Source organism: Otolemur garnettii, unplaced genomic scaffold, assembly GCF_000181295.1.
Source record: "Otolemur garnettii isolate 467f Iridium unplaced genomic scaffold, OtoGar3 scaffold00005, whole genome shotgun sequence".
NCBI lineage: Eukaryota > Metazoa > Chordata > Mammalia > Primates > Galagidae > Otolemur > Otolemur garnettii.
The window spans coordinates 10,475,512-10,495,338 of record NW_003852400.1 but is presented as its reverse complement, the minus strand read 5'-3'; the positions used below and the strand labels follow the sequence as shown (position 1 = coordinate 10,495,338).

Sequence of the window (19,827 nt, the reverse complement as noted above, 5' to 3'; positions counted from 1 at the left end):
TGCCTCAGCCTCCCAAGTAGCTGGGACTACAGGCGCCCGCCACAACACCTGGCCATTTTTTGGTTGCAGCCATCGTTGTTGTTTGGTGGGCCCGGGTTGGGGATTTGAACCCGCCACCTTAGGTGTATGTGGCTGGCGCCTTACCCGCTTGAGCCACAGGCACCAAGCCTAGCTTCTTTCTTTTGAAATATATAGGAATTAAGACAGTGCTTTGTTACACCCTTTCTTCATGCCCGTGGAATCTTACTTTCTCTGCCACTTCACCCTTTGTCATTTTTTTCTTTGTTTATGTCATCAGCATTATACTTGGCTTGGCTGGCAATAATCAGGCAGATCTGAGGAAATTCTGGCTTTGATGAACCAATTTTCATTTGTTAATAGCAAAAAATACCACCTGGGTAGCTTCTCAGGAGGGAACATTTTTATATAGAAGTTGAAAGATTTAGGATTTAATGTTCTTATGCTGAGGGTGCTTGCTTTCTTTATCAATATATTTAGTTATGCACAATTTAAAAAATACCAAGTATAGTAATGTTAATATACTTACTATTTGTCAGAGGAAAAGGATGATGCTTTGCTCCCGTGGGGATGGCTGACCTTTTGCTTTTCTGACACACAGTGGAAGGAAAGAGTTATCTTGGGCCATATATTAAATACACAAACAGTAACAAAAGCTGGTGAGCTAAAGAAAGGTCCCTGCATACATTTTACAATATCCAATACCCCAACTAAGCAAAACAAGCCTAAATGATCCACAGGTTGGACACTCCTGAGAGGTAGTTATCTGAGCCTTGGTGTTAGATAGATCTGGGTTTAGATTTCTTTGTTGGTGCTTACTATGAGAAATTGGCCTATCTTTCTTAACTTCAGTTTCTTCATTTCTAAATTATGACACACATCATTTTAATTTTTTGGTGAGTACTGCATGAGACGATATTGATTTTCATGCTAAGTAGTAAATGAATACCACATTATTATTATTATTGTTTATATCGCATTTTACTACAGATGAGTTTATTTGAGTTATTTATTTTTTGAGACAGAGTTTTACTTTGTTGCCTTTGGTAATGTGCTGTGGTTGCTCATAGCAACTTCCAATTCTTGCTCATAAGCGATTCTGTTACCTCAGCCCCAAGTAGCTGGGACTACAGCGCCTGCCATAAGGCCTTCTATTTTTTGTTGTTGTTGTTGCAGTTGTCATTGTTGTCTAGCTGGCCCAGGCTGGGTTTGAACCCGCCAGCCTCCTCAGTGTATGTGGCTGGCACTGTAACCATTGCGCTATGGGTGCCGAGCCAAGATGACTCTTAAAAAGATCACCAATTGTTTATTTATTGCATCACATTTTATACCTCTTTAATTTCAGCACATTTTTTCAATATGAATGTGAGTATACATACTATATTATTCTTTCCTACCAATGTAAAGAACATACATGCTGGTTATTTGTATGTGTACCAAATTCAGATATTTTCTTCTTTCTTTCCTTTTTTTTTTTTTGCAGTTTTTGGCCCATGCTGTGTTTTAACCCACCACCTCTGGCATATGGGGCCGGCGCCCTACTCCTTTGAGGGTGCTACCCAAACTCAGATATTTCTTGAAGCATTTAATTTAAAATTTTGTGCCCTACTCCTTTGAGGGTGCCACCCCAAACTCAGATATTTCTTGAAGCATTTAACTTAAAATTTTGCACTAGTAAATACTTTAAACATTAAAAGAAAGTGACATTAGACCATCACCTACTGTCATATATGAATATATAATACTTATCCAGTATGTAGGTATAGGTGTGGGGGGAAGACATAGGTAGACACTAAAGCATCTTTTGGTGTTTATTGAGAAAACCTGTTTGATTTTGTGTTCATTATGTTTTTCACTGTCCTATAGGCTTTGGTTTTACAAAGAAGCTTAATGTTTGTGGCAAAGATCTCATTTGTCCTTCTCATCCAACACAGAGAATGATGCTACTGATCATGATTTTCTTTCTTCCTAGTCTGTCAAGAAGCTTATGACTAAATTTAGTGCTTAATCGCAGGGATTACAGGCTCCATAGCAAGTGATCGTTTTCCTCCTTCTAAGTGTTTCCTTTTAAAATTTCTATTACTGAAATATGTAATTGTCCTGTTCAGTTGGTGATTTCTTCTAACAGTAAAAGTAGGTATCTTAGAATAGGAATGCTTACCTGGGGTCCAAAGATGGAGAGAGGAATTTAGAAAAATCTCTGTTGCAGCTTTTCATGTATAAGTTTCCTAATGTTCCTCCACACAGTCCAGTTATAAATCAATGATAAATGAATTAAACATTGAGAGGTGGGCCACACAAACACAACGAAAGCTGTAGTGAGAAGCCCTTAGGCCCTGGGATTTGTAAACAGTATATGTCACAAATGAATTTATATCATACATGTTGAGGTCCTATGGTCTATCATACCTTTTTATATAATTTGTCACTTCTAGATTTCACTCTTGATCTTAGAGTTAAGGGAAAACTGGAGAAAAAATGGTTCCATGAACAACTTTATATTGTGAAACTGAACAATTGCCTTCTATGTACAGAAATTAGAGTTTGAGTGTGTAATGACAAATAAAACTAAATTATTGGAAATAAGAACTAAAACACAAATTGTGTATTTATTTTACTAATTGTATGTAGTTTATCAGAAAGTCCTTTTGGGCTTACTTTGTTTTGTTTATAAAAATGACTAGTTTGCCTTCAGTTTGCAGATTTATCCCAGTTCTGAATTTTTTCATTAATTCCTAAGAAAGGCGGGCTCCTAGTCATTCTCAACAAAATAATTGGTGGCAGCACAACTTCAAAAAGGAAGAACAATTCTTAGGAGTCACTTAAAAACTTAATCTGCAGCCTTTTCATGTACCCTTAATATTACAGATGGCATCTGTGTGGGAAAGATATTTTATTTGATTTAGTGCGCAAGTTTAAAAGGATCACACCATTGTAAATTCCTGGCTGGTCAGGGCAGGAAATCAGCCTCGGTGATCAGGAGGATGGCAGATAATTAAAATTTTCCCCTTCTATGACTTTTCTCAAATCACCACAAAATTAATAAACTGTCATTAAATTATCAATACAACCATTTTGATATTGCTTTAATGTATTTCAAATGGGAATTAAATTAAATGAACAATGCCTGATAATTCCTCTCTATGGAAAATTGGAAGTATAATTACCAATGAAGTATACAGTGCGTTCAACTAAAAAATTACTTCCCCTTTGCAAAACAGAAATACCCTTTGGCCTTTCTGGGTAGTTACCTTTTCTAAGGGCTGGGGCAGTTTGTAATTTTCCGAACTGTTGGATTCTTCAGAAGTGCTACAGTTGCTGGTTATTGCCTTAAAAGCAGTCTACCTGGCGTTCCGAGCACTGGAGCATCCCAGCTCTGCACAGGGTCCTGTTGAGGGAGATGAGCCTGTGGAAGAAGCCTTAGAAAGGGACTCTTAAAATAGGATTTTCAACAGGTTTTAAAATATTTCCACTACATTGGGGCAAAGGTTGTTGTTGTTGTTGTTGTTTTAAGTGGAATGCATTTTGTTTTAGAATTTCCACTTTTTTTCTGTTTCTTTGGTGATTGCAAGTTTGTTGATGCACATTTGTGTAAAACTCTCTCTGTTGCCTGGCCTGTTCTTAGTCCCTTCAGAGTCCATGGGAGGTATAAACACTGGATATTAATATTGCTGAGTGAGTCTAGCCAGGAGTTAGCTGACCGGAGTTTTGAATGGTGGGAAGAAACAGCACAAAGGCCTTGCTGTTTTAACAGTGATTGGAGAAAGAACCTTTTAAGGTTGTTTGCCTCAGTGAGCATTCTCCTAAGGAGCTTCTGAAGTAATTGGAAAGGAAAAGAGTTGACTATTTTTATAGCATATTTAATATATTTGTATATAACTATGATCTCCCCTGAGATCATTGTTCTGGGTTTAATTTCAAAGCCAGCACTTGGTAATTCTCCCCTCCCCACCAAAGTTCCCTCTGCAGCATTCAATTAAAAAAACTGTCAGAAATATTATAAAATCGATATAAGTGATACAATGGCACCTTCTAAATGAGAGTTCCCAGACTTAGTACTTAAAAATACAGAATGCCTAGTTCCATTTGAATTTCAAATAAATAATGCTATCTTCTGTTTGGGATATACTTTTACTAACAATCATTCATCATCTGAAATTCAAAATTAATTGAGTGTTTCGTCTGACACAGCTATATTATGAATGCTAACATTTTCTAAAAGTTTTACAAGAAAATTCTTAGCCTGAGCTTTTCTCAACTTTGTTTTTATTACGATATGATTTTTGTTTTTGAGGAATCCCTAAGCAACTTGTAAGCAAACCTAAGCTAATCGCATAGCTGGTTTTGTATCATGTGCTTGATGGTGAATGCAAAAGACATTATATTAATGTTTGTCAGCTTTGATTAAACCTTTTTAGGTTTATCTTGTGTCTGTTAACGGACACCTTGATAATTTTACCATTAGCGTATAAAATTTACATAACAATTTCACTTGATCTGCTTTCAATTCACTCATAGGTATTTCTAGATCTGTTATATTTTTACAAAATAAACCATGAAACTGGATAAAAATATACAACATATTGTAGGAAAAAAAACACACCTCCTTCTAATTTGGTAGAGAGGGAATGTGTGTATAGAGGGTAATTAGGTGCTAATATATTCTCTTCATTCTTCTCACCTGGAAATTAACTTTGAAATTGCCTGTTTTTTTAAATGTAAAATATTTTCCATACTGAGTTTCTTATGTGCTAGAAAGAAGCTAATATGATCAAAAGATGAGTATGTTGATGTGTTCCTTTGTTCAGCAACACATCTGGAATCATAGTTTAAAATGTAGACAACTCTATAATTGGCTCATTTTCTGTGCAGTATTTTTGGTCTCTGCTGAAGTGACACCAGCCTATTATTATTGAAACAACTTCATGTAGACCCATCCTATGTTCTGTTCTCTTAAATTTCTTAAAAAAACATGTGTTTCATCATTTATACTTAGCTAGGATGAATGTTTTCTTTAATGTTAGGAAATTGTTTGATATTTCATGACCTTTTATCCGATTCTATTTGTATAATTATATCGCTGAAACAAATATTTTCTGAATACTCAAAGGTTTTGAATATGATAATATAAAACATCTTAAAATCATTGAAACACTGGATAATAATATAATATTAGTGTTGCATATTACCTTAAAATTTAGAGTTTTTTCAGATAAATTAATGATATTAAATTATCATTGCAATGCTCTGATTTTGGAGTTCTTTGCCTAATCAATAAATAAGACAAAATATTAATTTGTTTGCTGCCCAAGCCTGAGGATTGAACTAAAGAAGATAAAGTAGATCTTTAGTTTGTTGTTCAGGGCACTTGTATTATATCATTTTACCTTTCCTTGGTACAACACTGGCAATAATCTCTCTCTCTCTTTTTTTTTTCTGAGACGGGGTCTTGCTCTTTTGCCTGAGCTAGAGTGTGTTGGCCTCATTGTAACTCACAGCACCCTCAAGCTTTGGGGCTCTGGTGATCTCCCTGTCTCAGCCTCCTATGTAGCCGGGCACCACCACACCTAGCTAATTTTTCTATTACTTGTACAGACAGGGTCTCACTCATTCTTTGAAACATCAGGTCTCACTATAATTTTTTGAAATTTCTAAAGATCTTCATTTACTATTCTAAAGAAAAAATATAGTTTCTAAAACATTAAGCATTCTGAAACGAAAATCTCTCATTTACAAAGACACGTCTAAGAAATGGCACATGGTCTATCGCACTCCCTTTCCCTGCCCTTCCTTTATTCTTAAATTTGAATAAGAATTGGAATAAAGTCTGTAATTTAATTAGGGCTGTGTTGAGGGTCTTTTGGATTCTTGAATCTTTCAGATTGTTGCTTTTGGAAACTAACATTTTAACAATTATGCGTGTTTTAATTAGGGAAAGTTATCTCTGAATTAGTAAATAGTGTGAATTTAAAAAGCTCTTTGAAAATATAACTTAGCTAAATGCAGTTACTAGAACAAGGCTAATGAAACACAGGCTATTGGTGTTTTCCAAGCACTTATATATTATTTGGGTGGAATGGAGTAGTCTAAGATGTCTGAAATGATTCTATTTATTTCTTCTGCAGTAGCCATCCTTTCCCTGTACTCTTAGCAATGTTATTTTCAGAGACAGGTAGTACAAACGTAAACTGTATTCTATGCCCCATAAAAACACCATGGTTTCTACTTCAGTTAAGTACAAATTAATGTCATTCGATTATATTAATTTAAGATAGCAGAAGTTGATCTCTGGCAGTTAATTGATGCCCTCATGGAGAGATTGCCAGATACTATTTGCTGGGCGTAGTGGGGTTGATTTAAGTTAGACTGGATGTTCCTCTTGCGAGCGTCTAGCTCCATCCTCAGAAACACAGTTACTATTTTTCAGATAGATGAATATACTTTGATTTAACCTTTTAAGACAAAAAGAAAAATAATGATGCGTAGGAATTCTTCTTCTTCTTCCAGTTTTACATGTTTCTACAGAAGTATGTCTTAAAGCTTTCTGATAATAAAAAGAACCACAACAAAATTTCTCTGTTTTCTGAATAAAGCTGTGTTTCTTTAAGTTCTATTGAATATTCACATGAGAAGCAAACTAATCAAAAGCTGGCTGAGAAAAAAAAAGGAAAAAAAAAGATAAATGAACCCAGCTACTAGATCTGAGGAGATCTAAAGCAAAACAGTTAGTGAAAACATCAGAACATAAAGGTGGAAGGATTCCAGAGACCTTATTTGTCAACCAACTCACTGTACAGAGCAGGGACCGAAGCCTGGGGAAGCCACATTGCTAACTAATCAGTGCTTAAACTCATTTGTTCACTTAGCCACATGCTTGGTAAATAGTTTAAAACACTCACTGTGTGCCTATAATCTGATGCTGTCAGCTCCCAGCCTCCATCCCCTCACTGCATGAGGGTGTGTGCGTATACTCATGCACACAGTCCTATTAGCTTCCCTCTCCAAGCATCTGCTAATCTTGGGCTCGCTGGCTTTCTCTGGTGGCCAGAATGTGCAGGAGTGAAGTTCTCACCAGTGACTACTGGAATGGGATGGGTAGATACTGCCCCGGTCTCCTCATGCTTTGGAAATCACAGTTTCAGTGATAGCCTACAAGTATAGGCTCCCAGAGATCCCAGGGAAATTGAGCCCCTGTTGCTCATCTCGCTCTTTTAACACACCTCGGATCAAATTCCTGTGCCCCTGCATCACTTCTCTCCTGTCCTTTTGGTGTTTCCCGGGATCACCTCCTAAATAAATTACCTGTGCTCAAATCTCAGCCCCAGTGTCAGTTTCCAGGTGTGGCGGAATCAGTCATTGGCACCTAGTGTGATGGGCCTACGGCCAGGCATTAAGTACAAAGATGACTGAAACAGACTCTCCTGGTGCTCAGACAGGTGGACACAAAAACTTAGGTGGGGTGAGTGTGCAGACTGGAGCAGGGAGCATAGCCATAGTTGACTCAAGACATTCACTTATTTAATTCCTCATGACCAACCAGTGATAAGGAAAATATCAGATGAGGGACATTGAGAGAGAGAGAGATGACTTTGATTTGAAGCAAAAAAACTGAGGAATTTTCTACAGCAAGGAAAATTTCCTCAATGTACCTGAGGGTTAGAAAGGCTTTGTTCCAAAACCTTAACAGAAAGTGTAGTGAATTTCCCCCAAACACAGCTCCCTCCTTCTCCCACGGTGTTTTCTTGTGTAAGAGGAGCCAGGCCTGTGTACGTGTGTGTATTTCACTCTCAGCTCTCTCCATTAGCTTGTCTTTCACTCTTCTCAACCCAGGAGATTTTCAATAGTCTTTTTCATAATGGGAGGAGCATTCTTTGTTCCGTATCCTGAATCCCTAATATGGATTATTGTAAAGATAGAACTTGCTAGCTTTGTCTCTATATTCGCTTTGGAAATTCATAATCTGTTTTCTACTTTAAAGCCTAGCTTTTAAGACTGTTGCCTGATAGGCACTTAGCCTCAATACAGGCATTCCTTGGGTTACAAAGTAGAGATTCTGTAGGTTTGTTCTTGTGTTGAATGTGTATGTAGGTTGGAGCAGGTGCGTTTACCTATTACCGGTAATGATCTCCATTCATAAGCGTGAGTCGTATGTCAGTTGGATGTTAAACTTGGGGAATTATTATAATCGCCTGTTAGTAAGTGTGAGTTGTACATAAGTTGGATGATTATAACTTGGGAACTGCCTCTATAATATGCAAATGAAACAATGATACTTTGTTCTAGCTGGTATCCATTTCACCTAGAGTGCTCAAACTCATTGTTTTTATAGTGAGGAGTTGGGAGGGAGGAGAAAAGGGGGTGGGGAATCCAAAGAGCAACAGGATACAAGTTTTATAAAATTTTTATCAATATATTTTCAGAAGGATCATACCTATTAAATACTGAATGGATCTCGTAGGCTTTAAATTGCGTACAGAAGTCTCCTCTTATACATCGTTTCACTTTCCATGGGTTTAGTTACAGTCAGCTGAAGTCCAAAAATATTAACTGGAACATTCCAGAAATAAGCAATTGATAAGTTGTAAATTGCATGTTGTTCTGAGTAGTGTGGCGAAATCTCCATCATCCTCATCACTCTTACCTCGCATGTGAGTTACTCCTTTGTTCAGTGGATCCAGCCTGGACACATTTGTCGTAGATTTTCAACAGTAATTCTGCTTGATTCTTTTGTTTTGAACAACAATAAAAAAAATGATGCCATGCTCTGGACAGGATATAAGCAAAGAATGATTCAGAGGTCTCACTGCTGTTCAGGTAGGCCTGTCCCAAAGCTCCATCAGATACCAGCTAAAGTGATACGGCCCCCTTATTAAATGTAACTGTTTAAAATATGAGTTTCTTGGGGTGACAATTACTATGGAGCTGAAAATGAGCAGGTAACAGCTAGTGTAGCAGGGGAGGCTTATCTTTATGGGGTGGGGAAAATGGCGTATAGCTATTGACAAAGAAAAGCAACAGTTTTGAGATAGAAATAGTAAGAACTGGGGAAAAATGTGTAGTGCTAAGAAATCTAAGGAGCCATGATGTGGGGGAATAAAAGCTCAGAATTTATTTTGAAAAAACAGGAAAAAAAGCAGTAATGGTCCTGCCCATTAGTCACTTATAGACATCTCCATTTCAGGTGGACTCATGCAGCATTCCAGTGCTTCTGTTCAAGTAACCCTTATCCTTATGTTACTTAATAATGGTTTCAAAGCGTAAGAATAGTGATCTGGCCCATTGTAATTGTTCTATTGTATTAGTTATTGTTAATCCCTTACGGTGCCCAAATATGTAAACTAAACTATCATAGTTATGTTTATATAGGAAAAAAACATACTATGTATAGGGAGCAGTAGTTTCTGTAGTTTTAAGTATCCACTAAGGGTCTTGGGACAAATCCCCTGCAGATGAGCATAGAATACCATACTAGATGTGAATGCCAATCTCATAATAGATGTACAAGACAGGTCACTTCTCATCTCCTTTCCTTGCTTTCCTATGTAGCCCACAGCCCAATGAAAGGTGAATTAAATTGGGGTAGTGATTACCAAACTAATGCTTTTAAGGCTCCGATTTTGGCAAGATTATTTTAAACTCAGTAATTCATCGACTGTAAGTCTTCATATTTCGTTCTAAGTGTGACAGTTTTCTGACATGGATAATGATTAATCTGGAAAGGCTGTTACCATTGGACAAATTAACATGACTCTATTGCTAGGACACCATGTATTATGATCAAGTTCTGTTGACTTTGATCATGAGTCAAGAAGATCTGTCGATTGTCTACATCAATAGCACGAAACATAAAAAAGAAATATTTTGGTAAATTAAGTTTTAATGCTCTAGATGATTATACTCAAAGCTCCATTGGAGTTACAGATTAGAGAGGATTAAAGCAAGTTCCTCAGTGCTGTGGATGTGTTTGTTCAGTTTGTACTGCAGTTCCTGGGAGATCTGATGCCTGAAGAGAATAATATGTTTACCTTTTTATATTCTACTTTTGCTCTTCTCCTACAGTTTACATTACATATTTATTGATATCATTTGGAGCACCAAAATAGCTTTCGGGCAGATTCCTATTAAAGTTTAACAGATGAGGAAATAAATTGATATAGCTGTTAATGTTTAATAGGAATTGATCTCCTTTGAAGTTCAAGAACCAAGGAACTCTGAAATCACATTCTTCTTGGAATTTCTCCTGGGTTTCCTAAGGGAGTAAAAGTGGTCTGCATTTTAACTTATCTGAAACTTTTAAAAAGCTGTATACATTCACTGTACTGAGATGCATTATGTGTATAGGTGAACATGTGCATACATGTGTGTGCTTTAGTCTAGAACTTCTGATGGCTTAGGAATAGAATTTAGTCTAGAATTTCTAATATATTTTTTTTGTGGCCTAGGATGTTTATTCATTTATCATTGTTCCATTCAATAGCTTTTCACAAAATATTCAGACACTATGCTAACATTCAATGTATGATGATAGAACACTTTCTCTCCTTGGATTGGAGTAATTTAATCTTCTCATTTAACAATTTATTTATATAGAAGCAATGGACATTTCCTGTTGTTGAATGTGATGAATATATATATATATTTTTTTCTCTTCTTTTTTTTTTTTTTTTTATCTAGAGAGATATTTCAAGTTGCATCACCAGGCCCAGTGCAGCTTGTGGCTGTTTTACTCGAGTGTCTTTGCCCTTCAGTAATGAAACAGAGTTGAACAAACAAGGATCTGTTATCTTTTGTGATGGCTCCTAGATGGCTTTAGCTTGTTGATTGATCAAAGTACTGGGCCACTTATTAAGTAATACCTCAATTTTTAGGCACGATAATGGCAACTTAAAAAAATAAGCAAACTAAAATATATGTACACATGTACATATAGACAAACACATGTAGAATGCGAGGGACATAATGAATAAAATGATGCATGGTAAAAGTAACAGACGTAATCTTATAAAAGGCCAAAATTGTTTTCTGGTTTTGACCTTCTTCCAGTAGGCTAAATACATGAGTAATTAATTAATTCCATATTCAAACTGAAGATTATAAGGCAAAGTTAAAAGGATAGATAAAATGAATTCATGTATCTCAGTTATTATTAACATTTTACTTATTATTAGGTAAACTATTTAGAGTGTGTGTGTATATATATACATACACATGTACATACACACACACACACACACACACACACATATATATGGAATTCATTGTCTCCAGGAGATAGGCCATTCCTGTGTTCATAAGAGCAGTGCATCTCAGTATTTGGGGAAGAGAAGACTGAACTTTGTAATATATAAAATTAAAACTGATAATATATAACTCACTAGTTTAGCAATCAGACTCTCAGAAAATAGTCTTTAGGTTTTTAGCATGTGTACAAAGCATGTATGCTAGGGCTTAGCATGTATACAAAGCTCAGTACATATTTATCCATATGAGTAAATGCTGAGAGTTCAGAGCAGGAATAGATTATATTTTTCATTATAATGCATAGGTCACTGAATAACACATCAGTAATATTATTCAAAGTTCAAATTTTTTAATAAAACTGTGATATTCGAGCACATAATCCAAGCCTGTGATTAATTTTTTATTATGCATCTAATTTATGAAGGCTAATAACAAGTTGATATAAAGAAATTGATCAAAATTTTCTTAAAAGTGGTAATGATTCACTGATAAACTACTCATGAAAGTTGGCACTAAGTCATTTTTGGCCTTTAGTGCATTAGAGAAATATTAGAAAAATTTTAACATGGTTTGTTTTTGTATATGATCTAAGAAAATTTGAACTCTAGACTTCTTTGATTTTTTAGTCTTTTACTAGAATTTTAAATTTTAGACAGAAAGCTTTCATTCTAGAACACCTATCTAGGACACAGATATGGGAATAGGAACAATTTTGCACTCTCATAAATTCACCAAAACAGAAATAAAATTTCAAGTCAAGTAACATTGACTATCAGTAATAGAAAATTAGGATGGAAAAAAGAGGCTGAGGCAAGAGAATCACTTCAGCCCCAGAGTTAGAGGTTTCTGTGAGCTCTGACGCCCAGGCATGCTACCAGGGGCGACAAAAATTGACTGGAAAAAAGCATGGTAGAGAGTGTAGTATTTGTATTAGTTTTATAGGACTGAGAAACCACATTCTAATTGCCTTACAAAAAATCACATTGTTGGTCCTATGACTAAGAAATCTACAGATGAAGAAACTTTCAACTATATTGAACCTGAAGGGAGCAAGCTTTCACCAGGTCAGCTTTTGCAGCCCTAACTACCCCTGGACTGTTACTACAGGCTGACGGAACGGGGAGGTGGGACAGATTACTGAACAGATTTAGGCACTTGTTCATTTCGGTAGTCAGTGAAGTGTGGCAGTGTGATTTGTAGCTGAACAGACTCACATGATTCGATTACAGGCAGAAACAGTTTTCCAAAGACTGTAGGGTTTCTGAACAGAAAACAACATTACCAAACAATGGAAATCTATGTTTGTTACAGTTTTTAAAATGTGAGATTCGCCAGTTTATTGCTTGTGTAGTTTTTTCCAGCAAGATGATATGGTTTGAGTATTGGGATAAACAAGCAAACTTTTGGGTTAATATGGGTGGAGTTTTTCTGGACAGGAATGAATGAGGCTTGATGTGTAGAAGAGACAGAAAGTTGGAAAGAGTTTGAATGACAAGCTTGGTGCACAGGTACCCAGCAAGTAAATTAATAACCAGTTGCACTAAGTTTCCTTACAAATTATCACATTTGGCTTATTAGATTAAAAAGAACAAGGATTATACAGGGTGCTATATATATACATATACACATTTTAAGAAAGGATAAACTGTATTAAAATAGTGATACTTAGTATATATCCAGAATTTCTGTAATCTTACATATTGTATCTTGTATCTCTTGTAGTTGCAGGAGTCAAATGTAGCTTGACTATTACAATTTTAGTACAGTTTTTTTCCTTTCTTAAAATACATATATATTTTTTGGTACCCTCTGTAATAGTTCTATTTCTTTTTCACTCTATCATGTGTAATATTTGAAGATAGTACTTTATTTTCTTATTCATTAATTTATTTATTTATACACAAGCTATCTGTCACTCTTGTTAGAGTGCCGTGGCAACCTCAAACTCTGGGGCTCAAGCAATCCTTTTGCCTTGGTTTCCCAAGTAGGAGGGACTACAGGCACCCACCACAATGCCTGGCTAGTAGAGAATGGATCTCACTCTTGCTCAGGCTTGTTTTTAACTCCTGAGATTAAGCAATCCACCTGCCTCAACCTCCCTGAGTGCTAGGATTACTGGTGTCAGCCACTGCACCTGGCCTTGAAGATAATACTTTAAATAGACTCTCTGCAGACTAACTGATCTAAAATACAAATTATCATAATTTACTTCTTGTATAGGTATCAGGTAAAGTCTTTGAATATGTATTCTCTATTTTGAAAGAGCGCGCGTGAGAGAGAGAATGCAGAATATATAAAATAGTAGATAACCTTTCACTTGTGGAGAACATACTGTGTGCCAGGGACTATGCTGAGCACTTTATATCAATTATCTTATTTGCAGTCTCTTAGCATATAATGAGTGCAGGTTTATTGCAAGTCTTCAGTCTAAAAACATGGTAACATTGATCTCCAGATAGACTTGTTCCCATCTTTATTTTTCCTTTTTATCTTTTAAATGATATGCTTTCTTCATATGTTCATGTGTTTCAAACCTCAAAGAAATGTGACATGAATACATTTTCAAGGACCACTGTTTTGGAAACAATTCAGTTACATTCATATCTTCATCTCCCCTGCCCTTCTCTTCTCTCCCCTCCCCTTCCTACATTATTTTATTTTTTTGAGACAGAATCTCATTCCGTTGTTGACTTTGCAGGGGGCTATGGCATCATCAGAGCTCATTGCAACCTCAAACTAATGGGCTCCAGATTGTCCTGCCTCAGCTTCCAGAGTAGCAGGGATTACAGCTACTTTTTAAATTTTCTGTTGAGATGAGGTCTTGCAATTTCCCAGGCTGGCTAAGTTCTTATAGTCACACAGTACATATTAGGGTGAGGCTGGTTGAACTCATCTCACATACAACCAGTTGCTTTGGACACAATAGCCGTGTGCTATATATGGTGGCCAGATCAAATTGCTACAAATATATGTTCAGAAAAGTTGAGTTATAAATGATTTCAGCTAAACAGTGTGGATCTTGGCTGGCAGGAATCGTTAGCATAACTCATTTTTAATGAAGACTATTCATAATGTTCAACCAATTGACTTCGTATTTTGAACTTGAGAATGATAAAAATGACAATGATAATGTATTTTTTTTTCTTTACAGTGACTTTAGCAGGCAAGACAATTGCCTCAAATTTGTCAGGCTGTGGATCATTGGCACATCCAAGGGTGTAGCCCAGAAAAGAGAATCGATAAATGAGACAGGAAATTAATCTCTATTTAAATTTTGAATGTGTCATACATTTCAGTTGTTGACTATAAAATCCTAGTTTTCAGTTCTGATCTTTAGGCCTTATTCCTGGCAAGATCTTATTTCCCCGTGGAAGCTTTGTACGTATGCTTCAGATTTTTAACATAAACTATTCATCAGAGGCCGACTAGTACAGGAACGTGGCATGCATGGGACTGTCTGTCACTCACAATATACATTTTTAAGATGGAAAGGTCTATTTTACTCAGATTTAATTTTTAACTCCCAGTAGACACAGGGGGACTAAAGTAATTTATCTCTCAACTTGCTAGGGGATGTTTTAAATTGCAGTATGCAGCGGTATTATATTAGCGCGGACCATTTGGGTGAATTTGTTTCAAGGAGATAATAAATAACTAAACTACATGGTTAAAAATCACAAACAAAACAATTTGTTCTTGTCATCTGCCGGTGGTTAAATTATGAAAAATAGCTCTCTGAAGGTTTGATCCATGAACTAGTTTGAGGCTGTCTCTGACTTTATCAGGCTGCACACAATGCATGGAAAACCTCTGGAAACCTCTGTGATTGGGTGTGAACTACCTTCCAAGATGATGTGGGTTCGTCATTTGCATTCAAACATTTAGGCAAGAGGATAATAGAGAAACAAGATCACTTAATTCTGTTATCTATGCCTATGTTCATCAGTTTATACTACATACGTATTAAATGGTGCTGGTATCACTCTATTTTCTGGAGGAGTGACTCGGAAGTTTGAGTGATAGGATAGGGAAATTATTTGAAAAGAAACACACGTGCATGACAGAACTGATCAACCTAAGGGGAATGTCTCGACTATTTGAAGTTTTCAATTCCCAAATATTTTAAAAACTGGGAAATGTTTGTCTTATGACCAAATGGTTATGCCATCTGGTCATAACAAAAGATAGATAGCAGGTCAGAGGAATTGGCTTAGCTCTGTCAACTTCATGCCACGGATGAGATAAAAAGTGAGAGCCTAACTCCCTATGATCAGGGGGTAGATATTGTTCATATTTGTTACTCCAACACTTAGCACAGATGTTGCCAAAATACTTGCTGAATCAGTGGATTGTGGCTCCCGCTGTTGATGTGAAGACTCCCAAATCTCCCTGTACAAAGTTCAAGTGAGAAGGGGGCAGGAGGCCAGTCAAGAGAGAAGGAATTCAGCTAAGACACTTTCCACTCTGCCCTAAGTTCCACTCTCTTGAGACATTTAACTATTTTTTTCAATAAAATTTTCTCTCCTAATTTTCTTTTAGAAAATAGTTCATTTTAACGAAAACTTATCATCTCTGTAAAGGAATCAGAACAGAATTTGATTGATTTAGTATGAATTGTCTTTCATTTCCGAGAATTATCCTTTTTCTCAATATTGTTAAGTTTGGTTCCATATATATTCTGATGATTCAGTGATTTGAATAACTCTCATGAAGATGAATTTAGTTTAGCATAGCTGCACAAATTATATATTTTTGTATATCAGAAGATAGAGAAGATACCTACCCATGAATTTGATATGAAAGAAAATTATTATTTTCCCAAATTATGATTTTTCCTCAAAGTTAGACTTAAAATTATGTCCTGGCCAAATAATTCTGAAACTTTCTAAACAAAAGTCATAAACAATTCAATGCAACTGTCTATAAGAAAAATATATATTATTGAGATAGGGTCTTGCTTTTTTTTTTTTTAAACTAGGCTGGAGTGCAATAGCATCATAGCTCACCATAACCTTCAACTCCTGGACTTGAGTGATCGTTCTGCTTCATCCTCCATAGTAACTGGGACTTCAGACACTCACCATATTGTCAGGCTACTTTTTTCTGTGTTTCGTAGAGATGAGATCTTGCTGTGTCTTGAATTCTTGGACTCAACCAAGAATTGAGACAGCCTGGTCTCGAATTCTTGGACTCAACCAATCCTCCCACCTTGGCCTCCCAAAGTGATGGGATTACAGGCATGAGTCTAGCCTGGCAAAGTATTTTTATATTGTTATATAAAAATGTATATAACCATGTTGACATTTATCTTAATGTCATATTGCTGTAGAGGTGGGCTGGGTTAACAAAACAAATGCAAAGTTACAGTTTCTCCAACTCCTGATGCCCTATATGAATTCATCCTTACTAACACTGGTCAACTGAGCTTTTTTTTGATAAAGTAAGGAAATAAAGAAATGAGCATATGCTGTCACTGAAAAGTTTGAGATATGAGAAAGGAAAGCATATTTATGATGTGAGATACAGAAAATGCTCTTGAGCCAAGATAAATAAAACATTTATTGGTGGAGAAGTTCAGTCCTGACACTTGACATGAGCAATGCGTGTTCCACTGAGGTCTGTATTCTCTTTCTATAACTTGACAACCTGCCTAAGCACTGATGTTTGAATAAGTGTTTCACTGCTTTTTGTTTTCTATAGATATGTTAACATTTTGTTCTTTGCAATTATATTTTGGCAGTGTAAGAATTTAGTGTTCTGTTAAGAAAGAATATTTTTGAAATGGAAGTATAGAATAACCAATTAGAGTAAGGAATGTGGATCTTGACATGCAATATAATTTATGACTTTTTAATTTTTTTCAGTTTGCTTAAAAACTTAGTATTTGGGATTTTTATTTAGAAAAGTAAACTTTAGGATTTAGAAAGCCTTATGCAAATGTATAAAATTTAAATAAGCTTTGGAATACATATTTTTAATAACAGTGTTAGAAGCAAAACAGTTTCAGAGTTCAGAATGCTCATTTTTATACAATAGCACCTTGCGATATGGTGTTTCTGAAAGAAAAGCTAGGTAACAGAGTTTTGTGTGAAGTATGGTATAATAAAAAAAGAAAAACATTTGGAAACTGTGAGAAAATAGACGTTCTTTTTTTAAAATTTTTACTCATTGTAATTTTATGCAAAGTTTACCTTAGCAGAACCCAAAAACTTAGTTTTGATTTAATACCAGTATCATATTTGTTATCATACTTTTCACAGAGTATGAGAAATGTTTAATCATAGATTTAATAAATACCTAAAATAGTATAATTTTTACTTGTATTAATTATTTATTAGGAAAAAAGTTCTCTAATGAACCTAGTCCCTAAGTTGTAGTACTATGGGCTGAGCGTAATCCTGCCTACCCAGGTTGTTTTATGTAATTGCCCTGTGTCCATCGTTTGACCTAAAGTGTAGGAGTAGATCTATTGAACTTATTTTGTGCCTATCTTGGCATGGCCGTATATGCATATTGACATTTAGGGAATATCTGCTGGAAATGCTGCTGAACTCCCTGGAATATAACGTAGCTCTACCTTGTTTTCTATGTGATCCAATTCTATGAACAAGAGCAAAAGGATGGCAGAAAATAAAGTCTAAAATGAAAACAAACTCACTCAGTGTTTTAACTTTTGCTGGAATTCATATTCTACCTTGAAAATTGTTCCCTAAGTATAAATTACAGAGTTGCAAGTGGGATCGATAAACTAGTAATTAGGTTTGGGTCTCTGGTGGTTTCAGAAGATTCTCTTGTTTTGTCGATGTGATGAGATGTGATTTTTATATTAACTGTTATAAAATGAATGCAGTAAGTGTCTCAGGAATTAGAACTTGTGTGTGTGTTAACATTTTCTAACTGCTTGATAATTCTTTTTTAAAAAAAGAAATGCAATGACTTAAAAGGCTTTGATAATTCTCAATGAAATGAATTCCAACTCATGGGTTTCCTTCAATATGGTGAATCATACAATCGTGTGTCTGATATGTGTGTGTGTAGTTTTGATCTTCAGTTTCTTACTATATTTCTCAAACAAAGATAATTTTCTATGGTAAATAAATTGAGAAACAAAATAAGATATATATTCTTCTTGGAGATTTACAATCACATACTGAAATCCTGCTGAAAAGAGATAATTTTAGCTTTTTTGTTTTCTAAAGTCATATGATCGTGAAATGCTCTGGCCTATGTAACATCTATTAATGTTTTGAAGATCTAGAGATTTTGAGATGCACTAATTTAGTGATTTTTACCCCAAGTAATTTTTCTTTTAAAACTATTGTGTATTATGTGTTTGTTTTAAATAAAATTTTAGAGTGTCTATGTTTGTGGCTGTTTAAGAGGCGTAGAAAGAGCATCTTTCAATAGTCGTCAATATACTCCTGAGGACTTGTGGAAGGTGGACTATATGTGTATCTCCAAGTAGTTCAGGAGAAGGAAGGAAAGAGCAATGAATGGGAGTTTTAAATATTCTTTGATGGCCATTTTATTCATCCTTTCTTTTCATTTTTCCCATTGTACCACATGTTGTCCTAATTTATATTTATGTTATTTTTCAGCTACGTTTCAGCAGAGTTGTCCATATCTATTTAATCTTGCTAAAGAGCCAGCACTGATTTACTACTTTGCTAGAATGCTAGAATATGAAACTATTTGTGTGTTAGATAATCCTGATTTTTTTCTCTCTAAATTCCCAGTTGCTCATGGTTCCTTACCTGACTCTCAGAAGGAAATTGCTACTAACATTGCATGAGTGTATATTAGTCATGCTTTCAACAAAATATTTTTATTTTTTGTTTTTTTAATTTCAGATTAATATAAGGGTACACACAATTAGGCTACATTATTTGTGTTTGCTAGGAACAGTCTGAGTCGTGTTTGAGGCCTTCACCTGGGAGGTATGCCTACACCTCTACATTGTACCTGTTAGGGGGGCACTTACTGAGGCCCTTTCTTCTTTCTCATGCCCCTTCTTGAATTAATTCTGTTTTCTCTCATGTGGGCGGGCCTGCAAGAAAATGTTAATAAGATGCTTATCTTAAATGCGTCTTGAATTATCCTGTTAATTATTTAATACATATGTATGTATGTTTATGTATAATATGTTTTATATAACTTGCATAATGAATTCATACTTTAGTTTTTTTCTTAAAAAGTGATTCTCAGACCTGTGCTCAGATCTTTTTCCCAATGCAAGATGTGCTTTACAAATACCACTGATTCAGTCTTTTAATTTCCTAGAAAAATATTGGCTAATCTTTATGGATCTTTGTGGGATATATTGTGAAAAGAATATTATAAATATTTTAATATTTAAAATGTGTACAAAATGCATTAAATGTATTGATACAGTATTTTTTTATTATTCAAATCAATAAAGCATGCCCCCCCTTTTTTTTTTTGTAGAGCAATGAAGTTGTCTACTACAATGCAAAGGATGATCTTGATGTGAGTATTACAAGTTTTACATTAAATTCCAATAAATCTTAGTTATGATAGAATGATTGGTTGAATGGAACATATTGAGCT

At 35.4% G+C, this 19,827-nt stretch overlaps 1 protein-coding gene across 2 annotated transcripts in view; it reads left to right on the top strand.

Annotated features, from left to right (window-relative positions):
* CACNA2D1 (calcium voltage-gated channel auxiliary subunit alpha2delta 1) overlaps nt 1-19,827 on the top strand; it is a 502,006-nt gene that overhangs the window by 289,183 nt on the left and 192,996 nt on the right. For both annotated transcript variants that reach the window (XM_003782628.2, XM_012811373.2), the window contains exon 5: nt 19,705-19,746. In XM_003782628.2, coding sequence (XP_003782676.1) covers nt 19,705-19,746 — 42 coding nt within the window. The remainder of the gene's footprint in view (nt 1-19,704; nt 19,747-19,827) is intronic.